This window comes from Zophobas morio, unplaced genomic scaffold (assembly GCF_036711695.1).
Source record: "Zophobas morio isolate AGI-343-1 ecotype UQ-CSIRO unplaced genomic scaffold, CSIRO_AGI_Zmor_V1 ptg000029l, whole genome shotgun sequence".
Lineage (NCBI taxonomy): Eukaryota > Metazoa > Arthropoda > Insecta > Coleoptera > Tenebrionidae > Zophobas > Zophobas morio.
The window spans coordinates 3,565,545-3,575,594 of NW_026972134.1; the positions used below are offsets into that span (position 1 = coordinate 3,565,545).

Sequence of the window (10,050 nt, forward strand, 5' to 3'; positions counted from 1 at the left end):
ATAGAGTTCTAGTTGATGTAGAACAACAGGTGATACTGATAACCAAGATTTGCTTAATACCACGATTTTTTTAAACTTTGGCATCATGTGCAGAATATCAGTTCAAGATCAGAGTGTCACTACGATGACGATTAGCATCATTTGACTACTCATTCACACGTTTTAAATTTAATTTAAAATTAAAGCCCGCAGCGGTCGAAAGTCACATGGGGAGAGGGGCTGACTTTACGAGCGCACTGTAAATTTTCATATCCAAATGCAGACTATTACTTTCCTGATAATAACTTAGTGGCTTTTAATACGTTAGTAGAGGTAGTTATTTGTTAGAAAGTTTTAATATCTTCTAAGTACTGAAGAATACCTAATCTCGACAATAATATTCTTGATGACGTCGGTCGTTTTACAATAATTATGTACATTCATTTACCTGCTACATTTTTGGTTTAGTACAAAGTTGTACATAGGTAACTATTACTGAAGGTCTTATGTAAAAATTAGACATTGATAAAAACTCAAAGAGAACGAGCAGTGCCAATACAGAAACGTTTTACCAACTTTTGTTAGTGTTTTAAAAATGAATGGCGAAAAGGTGGAAGAAAGGCGAAGTAATCCCAGGCAAAGTGCAAGTCTAATTTCTAGGATAACTTTTTGGTATTTAATTATTTAAAGGAATTCAATTCTTCCATAGTATTATTTAAGGTACACTTACGACTTGTTTAAAATAGGATATAAACGAGAGCTCGAAGAAAAGGATTTGTATGAAGTGCTTCCTCAATTCAACACGTCTGAACTTGGGGACCACATGGAACGGGAGTGGAATCAAAGTAAAGAACATAAGAATGCTATGTTTTTAGTTTTGTGGAAAATGTATGGCAAGTATTACTGCACACTTAGTGTAACGATGCTCTTTACAATTGTACTTAAGTAAGTTTATCTTCATAAATCAAAAAACGAATTTAGTTCCTGCTTTTAGCGTTGTCCGCCCCATAATCTTTGGCAAATTGGTTTTCTTTTTCACTCCTGGACAACAAAGTCTAACTAAAGCGGATGCTTTGCTTTACACTGCAATTTTGCTTGTACTTCAACTAGTTGATATCATTTGTAGGCAAAATTACCTTTTCTTAACGGAAAATTTAATCATCAAGATTCGCACTGCGTTTTGTTCATTAATTTATCGGAAATTTCTTAAACTTCCAGTAAGTTGTTTACGCCACGTTAGCTATGGCAATGTTGCCAATTTGATAACAAGAGACATCGGTGCATTTGATCAGTTCTTCCTTCACTTCACTTACGCTTGGTCTGGAATCATCTTTCTTCTAATTTCATGTTACAATATTATTGTAACGTATTGGTTGGCCAGCTGCCGTGGCAATTCTTGCATTTGCTGTATTCATTCCTCTTCAGGGTACGTACGATTTAATGTAGTACATAAATAAAATACTTTTTTTTGTGTGACATGGTGATTCACATTTTGTTCAAGGTTTAAACTTAACGGTTAACATGCATGCTATTTTGCGTACATAATTTATTAGATATCCTAATTTTCTACTGTTACACAAAACATTTAAAAATGGGTTTAAAGTGAACCAATGAAATCGAAATGGTGCAGAAATATATTTTTACTTCCTGAGCGTAAGCTACGGAAGTGTTATAATGGAATCCACTGGGCGACTGGCTGCTTTCATATTTTCTCGATGGGTCATGACCTCTAAAGTACGAAAAAAATGAATGAGTCTCCCGTTTCAGCCTGTCTGTCTGTCTATCTGTCCGCCGTCCATGACGATTTTTGTAAGGCAGTTAGTTAATCGCTAAAACTTTTTCGCCGATTTTCGTCCAATTTTAAATATGTATTACGAATATCATGTATATGGTAAAACACGAACCAAACTTTGTATAATCTTTCCCTCCAACAATGTGATAACGTCACCTCACAATTGTTTAGTGACAATGTTCCTTTTGTATACAATAAAATTTCATACGCAACATAAATTACAATTTTGAAACCAAACAAGTAGAAAGCCAGTAATCCGAGCGGTTCGTAACTACCCTTCTTCTGGTTGAACAAGAGCGACGCATGTCAAGCCGGTGAGACACTCAGTGGATGAACAGCTTAGCCAACCCCTCGTTATGATATGTAAAATTGTATTGTATACAAATGGAACGTTTTTAGTATACATAGTAAATGGGTTTTAAATTGTATCAAATAACGTAGTCCTACACCTGAGGTTTATTAATCCGTGTTGAGTTTTTACCCGAAAAGTCTAAATTTTTGGAAAAAAATCGAAATTCTATAACATCTTGTAGTTTAATTTTGAATCTGCATAACTGAATGCTTTAAAATCTTACAGATGTGTTAAAATTATCACGGGCAAGATATAAAATATGATGAGTCTGTACTTGTGATTTATCACTGTAATCATAATTTTTAGATTTGCTTATACAGGATGACTCAAAAATATTGTAGTATTATTACTAATTACTCAATGTTTGATTTTTTACTTCAAAAAATGACAAATTATAAAAAATCACAGTCAAGTGAATTGCTGTATTTTTTTTTAATTTGACAACAATTTTGGCATCACGTGTTTCTGACAACCAGTCATATAACCTAAAATATTTTAAAGTTGAAACTGTCATTTCGTGTCCACACTCTTTTAAACACAACACAATATTCTGTCAAGGCACTTTAGGTCGACATTAAGCCGTCACTTTTTATATATTATTGATCATAGATAAAATAGCTCCAAAATGTAGAACAGGGAACTGGAAATTGAGGAAAAGTTAAACAAATGTGCTAGTAGTGAAAAATAAAAACACAAACCACTGTAGAGAAAATTTTTCGAGCCCGACCTGCGATTCAAATGATCGAGGGAAATTTGAAAGCGGGGTTCAGAAAAGTGTTTTCTATCTCTTCGTCTAGAATACTGTATAATAGGTAAAGTATTAATGAAAATACGCTACGAAAAATCCCTCGACAATCAAAGAACATTAAACTAAATAAATGCTGGAAAACGCAAAAAATAACTTATTATTTTAGAACGCCCAGATATTGTGCAGTAATTTTAATTAAAGTTTTTTAAGAGATTATCATGATAGCACACAAGTCATCTTTTCAATTTGTTATTGACAATATTTTATATTTTGGTCTGGTGTCACATTAATTTGTTTCGTTTACAGTTCTTGCAGGAATATGGATCGCTTCACTCAAGAGAGAAACATCTCAGAAAACAGATAAAAGACTTCAAAAATTTAAGGAAGTTTGTTCAAACATTAGAAGCACAAAAATGTATGTTTGGGAAAAGTACGTGGAGAACAAAATATCTTTGGCTAGAAAGTAAGAGTTCTTTTTGAAAAAGCGACAAATTGAGCATGAAGTTTTTAGGGAAGAAATGACTATTTTATTTAAAATTTTTCTTTTGTTATTTCTGTCTATTGCAACGGGAATCATAGTTATCAACGTAACATATTATTTTGTTGTAATGATTAATATTTGGATGGATCAAATTCTAACGGCGGAAGTCATGTACTTCATCAATGGTATAGTAGCCTGCATAGATATTGTAGCCGTCCATAGAGTCGAGATTTGCGAATAAAAATAAAATAAAACCGGCTCAAACGAAGCCGACGACGGCTTGCAAATTCTGTCACTACGGCACGCGTCATATCACACAGGGGTGTATTTAAGGCTGTTTGCACAAAATCTTAGGGTCACTGTAATCTTACTATATTCTATCTACGACAAAGGATTTGTCACACAGCTACGAAACCGATGATCTAGAGAAAGATGGAAGTTTGAAAATTTATTTCAACAAGTGTAATAACCGTTTGGTGCAACACAATTGGTTCAAGCAAACTAAAATATGACAGGAAACAAACAGTCCACGTGGACTAGTTTATAGTCGTGTTTGCTGCTAAGATGACTAGGTTTTTCGCTCCACCTGCCTCCGCAACGATGAATATACCATAACAAGTTGTGGTATGGTACAGTGAACAGAGCTTCGATTTTATTGACGAGATTCAGCTCAGAAATTAAGCAGATTATATCATGACGGAAGAAATGACATTTAATATTAAATACGTCTCTGTGCAACGTGTGCCAGAGTGATGTCAGACTTTGCAAGCCACCGTCGGCTCCGTTTGAACCGGTTTTATTTTATTTTTATTCGCAAATTTCGACTCTATGGACGGCTACAATATCTATGCAGGCTACTATACCTTCTTGACACTCACTTTGACCATAACAATCGTATTTCCCTTCGCAACATTTAGTTTATCCCAAGTAATTATTGCCATTAAAAGAATGCAAACTTTAGTTCATACATTAGAAACACATAGCAAAAGAACGCGTCGTACAGTTAAAACAGAAACACCAGAAGTCGAATTTTCAAATGTGACAGTTATAATCGACGATAAAACAATTTTCGAAAATGTTAGCCTTCATGTTTTTTCAGGACTAACTCTAATAACCGGACCTACCGGTAGCGGTAAAAGCGTATTTCTTTTGACAATGTTGAAAGAGTTTGAAATATCCGATGGTAAATTATTTGTCGACGGGAGATTGTCTTACGCATCGCAGGAACCTTGGTTATTTCCTGCCAGTATCAAACAAAATATACTTGTCGGAAACAACTATAATCATAAACGCTATCAAGAAGTTTTGCATGTTTGTGATTTAAATTATGATTTAGATTTACTAGAAAATGGTGATTCTACTATAGTAGTCGATGGTGGAGTTAATTTGAGCAAAGGTCAACGCAGTAGGATTAATTTAGCAAGGGCTATATATCAAAACAGCGATATTTATTTAATAGACGACTGTCTGTCGAGTTTGGATCCTTTAGTATCCAACCATATTATTAAAAATTGTATTTTAAAACTTTTGCGTGACAAATTAGTTTTTCTCGTGAGCCATCATTCGGATTTAAAACATCATGCTGCAAACATTCTAAACCTTCGTAACGGAAATGTTAACACACGGAAAAATTATTTATCGAATGATGTAGAAAATGACAATCCATATATCATTCCACGTATTCCCAATACTTTAGTAAAAGCTGACATAACTACGTCCATTGATTTTGAAACAGAGAAATTGAACGAAACCACAAAAACGAATAAAATTTATGCAGAAATAAACAAATCGGGTTCGGTCCCTTTAAAGGTTTACACGGAATATATACGCATGGGAGGTGGAAAAGCTACTTTTTTAGGAGTTTTTTGTATTTTTATTGTAACTCAATTATTAGTAAGTTACAAAGATAAATTAATAAGTAACTGGTAAGTATAATGCAAAGGAGTAGTCTTCAAAACAGTATCTTTGTTTTTATTTTAGGGTAAACTTGGAAGACAAAATTTCTCGAAATAATCATACTATTGGCAACGTATCATACCTACATCTTGTAGAAGACCGTAACCAACTTTTGCGTCACTACACCGGTGCTGTTGTCGGACTGTCTGTCGCTACATTAATCAGAGGGTGGGCACTGTTTCAATTTTCAAAAAGAATATCAGTGAGCTTACACAAAAGAATGTTGAACTGTGTTATTGGTGCTTCTCTTCAATTTTTTGACACAACGTTTTTAGGAAATATTGTGAATAGATTTTCGAAAGACCTTGATAGTGTCGATGAAAATATCCCATTCCCTCTAAACAATTTGATATCTGTAATATTTAGGTAGGGCACTTCATGCATTTATCGATTTGAAATTATTTTAGATCGTCTTTGAAACTATTGGAAGTATTATACTCATTTCCTCGACCAACATAAGACTACTTTTACCCATCGCTTTACTTTTTGTGAGCCTAATATTTTTGCGATGTGTTTACATAAAATCAGGAAGACCACTGAAAAGGCTAGATGTCTCAAGTAAACTAAGAGTTTTTTATTGAATTCAAATTTATCTTTAATTTTTAGCTAAGAGTCCTGTGCTTGGATATTTAAACGCCACATTAGAAGGAGTGCCAACTATAAAGGCTTTCGGTGCAGAAAAAATTGTCACGAAGGAATTTGAGACACACCACAACCTTTTTAATTCGGCGTCGTATTCATACACTGCCACTTTGAAAGCTTTTGTGTTTGTGGCAGACGTGTTTGCATCCTTCTTCGTCGCTGTGGTTATTTTGCAATTTGTTATTTTTGACAGAGGTATTTTCTTTTTCTCTATAACACCGATCTTAAGCAAAAATTACAGACGTGCTACCTGGAAACTTTGGATTGGCAATTTCACAGTCTTACGCAATTTATAATGTAATTTTCTACGGAATGCAGAAGTGGGTCGATTTAGAAACACAAATGACTTCAGCGGAACGTGCAATGGAATATACAACCATACAGAAAGAGTCTGAATCTGGATTAGAAATCGAGAATTGGCCAAATCTAGGTGAAATTAAGTATGAAAATGTGTGCCTCTCTGTGAATGAGTCTGGCTCATACATATTAAAAAATATAAATTTTCATATTAAACCTAACGGAAAACTGGGAATTGTGGGGCGTACATGGGCTGGTAAATCGTCAGTTATATCAGCGCTTTTTCGTTTGTACGAAATTAAAGGAAGAATCACATTAGACGGAGTCGATATTAAAACGCTGTCATTACATTTTCTTAGATCGAATATTTCTGTAATTCCCCAAGATCCCCTCTTGCTTAGCGAAACACTACGGGATAACATAGATCCAGAGCAAGTACACACAGACGAAGAAATCTGGAATGCTTTACGTACTGTGGGAATGAACAAAATTATTTCAACGTTAAATGCTAACATTAAGAAATTTGAGTTTAGTTGCAGTCAGAATAGATTACTGTGTTTAGCTAGGGTGTTAATAAAAAAGAAGAAAATATTAGCTGTCGACGAAATAGTCGAACACGTGGACACTAAGACAGAAAACTTAATTTATAATATTATCAATGAACACTTTAAATTTTGTACTGTTATTAAAATAGCACACAGATTAAAATTTGTTCTTGATTGCGACAAAGTGTTAGTGCTGGATAACGGCAGCGTTGTTGAATATGATAGTCCAGAAACTTTGCTGAAAAATCAAAATGGTTTGTTTTATAAGATGTATAATGTTCTACTTTAAGAAATAAATGTGTTTGTCATCTTACTTAACTATTCTAACTTCTATAAAAATAACACGTTGAAAATATCAGTTGTACAACAACAACGCCCTGCATAATAATAAATCAGTATTATTCTGAAATATCTTTTATTAAAGAGACAAACTTTTAACGATAAGCAGAAAATTCATTGCACTGAAAGAACTTCATCTAAGACACTAAAATATAACAATTTACTGTTTAATTTGAAATGTGCGGTTTTGCCAATTTCCCTAAAAATAGATATCAACTGCTGCTATGGACGTTGGAATATCAACTGAAATGTCTTCTGTTAGTGTTACTTGATTGTCCAAAGCAGAGTATGAGTATTTTCCATGCCGGCAACTAGACGAGCGTTTTTCCGTTTAGAACATTCGATGTCATCCACATATGATTGCGCCTACCACCGTGGATTGCACCAATGCATTCATTTGTCTTCTTTAACTATCATGAAACTTCTTTGTTGACCATTTTTGGATGAATGAATGTTGACGATTCTTCTACGTCTCGAACATCAATAAATCGCTTCTACATGCTCCGACTGCACCCATGGATATAGCAACTTTAACCATCAAATACGTTTCATCTGATTCACAAAGAAATTTTAACACCTGTTGACGAGTAAGGAGCTTCGACTTCTTTGGTTGGTACCCTCTTCCAAGTTGCTTCAAATACTGCTGCAAGTGTACAAATTTCTTGGTACTCTTTATCATCTTCTTTACCTCGAGCTCTTCCCGAAGCATTGAAAACTTTGTCCACAGTAAATTAGGAGCAAAAGATTTTGATAGTTCGTGAAAGAAGTCCAAAATTACGGCTTCATTTACTGCATGAATACAATTCAAGTCACTTTAAAATACTTACAATAAAAAAAGTGGAACAAAATATTATTCTTTATCTTTTCTTTGCAACGATGACATAAAACGTAGACTGCATCTCTGGCTTGGGGCTTGGATTGGGTTTAATGCTTTCGGTCGATGTGCAGCCCTGCAGCCGGAAGCCCTTGAGCTGCAGATATTCGAGATCAGGCATTAAGGCCCTAATAACGCCCTTGGTACATTAATAACTATAAAGCTGAGAACCAACGAGAAAAAGTCTGTTATCATCAATGTATATTTTTAACTTACTTTTGCGTCCTTCGCTTATAATTATGTCCAACATTTTTTAAATAAAAAAGCCAAAATTGCCATATTTGAACTCCACATTTACTGACTATTATTTTTAATATATTTTTTTAAACAGAAAAATGTATTTTTTATTGAAGAATTACTGCTATTATAATAAACTTAAATACTTTAATAAATGAAATAATCTAAATACTTCGTAAAAATTTTGAAATGTAACTTCAGTATTTCTCCTTCCCGTCTTTCCACAAAATGTTTCACTTCACAAATCACTGTCAGTTTTAATATTTTCGTTTCGAATAGGACAAATATCAATATTTTCGGTATTTGGAATTAACCACCTACTACAAGCACATTTTTGTGCACCACCTTGTGTTGTTACTCTATTCTTCCAGTAGTGTCACCAACATTGTCCCTTTCTTCTTTAAAATAATGCACTAAACATTGAGAATCTTCTCTCGCGCGTCAAGCTAATTCATATGACACAATGTGGTAAAATTGTCTTTGCAATCCACATGGTTCATTACAGCATTCTATAATCTCCACGATTTCATATTTAGATAAAGTTGCAGGACGTTGTTTTCTTTTTTTGGCTTCCTTTTGTAATATTTTGCGCTTTCTATTTCCAACATCTCGCGAGGGTTTATTCCACATCTTTAAAGGGGTCTATGACTCTGTTAAATTCGTTATAATATAAATCTTGAACTATAGTCCAATTTTGTGGTAGGAGTAATTTCGTCACAAACTAATTGGAATTGCTTCCAAATAGAATTTGCTACTAACTGAAGTGTTTTTACTTGCACTTGCTGTAATTTCTTTACTAATTTGTTCACAGATAATAATGAATTTATTGATCCAACGAACAAGATTCATTGTGGATACATGAGTATTACAAACATATCAAAAGTAATTTATGCTTAATTTTAACAAACTCACGATAGAACAAATCCAATTCATCACAGTTATGCTGGCGTACTAGTGTATTATACAAGGTGAAATAAGATAAGAGCGGGCTATTAGCATGGTGGATCGAATTTGGTAAATTATAATCAAACGTAACAATATTTCTAGTTCCTACTCGTGGAACATAGTATTTTACTAATTATAAAAGAAACAAACTTTTAATACGACCATTAATTATGTTTTGTAAAAATATCAATCGAGCCGTTTTTCTCCTAGCTTCAAGCGACGTCTCATGTAGAAGTACCAACAATTCGTTTTGGTCACCAGTGTCGTACCGGGTAAATACCATACATTTTAAAATGCAGAAATTTACAAAATATCCATGAAACTTGTTCTAAAAGTAATTTATACGGATTCCACAGAACAGAACAATATTCAAGTCTAGACCTAACAAGCGAGTAGAAAAGTATTTTAATACTAATAATAAATAAAAGGTTTACATTGCAATACTTTTGTAATAATTCTGATACAAAGTGCGTAAATTCACATAGATTAGTAAGAGTGGAGCGCCCTTTCACAAACCCGTGTTGTTCTATGGCAATATATTTTTCAACATGTGAATATACTATGTTCGATAAGATGGATTCAAACAGTTTGGCAAAGTTGGAAAGTTTTATTGTGTCCTTTCTTAAATACAAAACACACACGTGACTTTTTCCAGTTACAAACATATGATGTAACGGCTCAAGCCGGCAACTTAGGCAATCCTTAACTAAAAATGAACGGATATTGTCTGGTCCTGATGTACTGTTGTTTTTCAGCTTCTTAGCAGCTTTCCCGATGTCATCTTTGTTTATTTCAAAGAGAGATAACGTGTCACAATTGCTTGAAACATCACAGTCATAATCACAGAACAGGGAAACACAACA

The 10,050-nt window shown here is 33.9% G+C and overlaps 1 protein-coding gene across 1 annotated transcript; it reads left to right on the top strand.

Annotated features, from left to right (window-relative positions):
• The first annotated feature begins 307 nt into the window (after positions 1-307).
• On the top strand, positions 308-7,081 carry LOC135137708 (ATP-binding cassette sub-family C member 4-like). Its single transcript, XM_064067426.1, has 8 exons — positions 308-651; positions 700-924; positions 974-1,405; positions 3,178-5,277; positions 5,333-5,663; positions 5,716-5,866; positions 5,915-6,145; positions 6,192-7,081. Exons 4-8 carry the CDS (start codon positions 4,181-4,183, stop codon positions 7,079-7,081), a joined length of 2,700 nt encoding a protein of 899 aa, XP_063923496.1. The 5' UTR covers positions 308-651; positions 700-924; positions 974-1,405; positions 3,178-4,180.
• Positions 7,082-10,050: the final 2,969 nt, after the last annotated feature.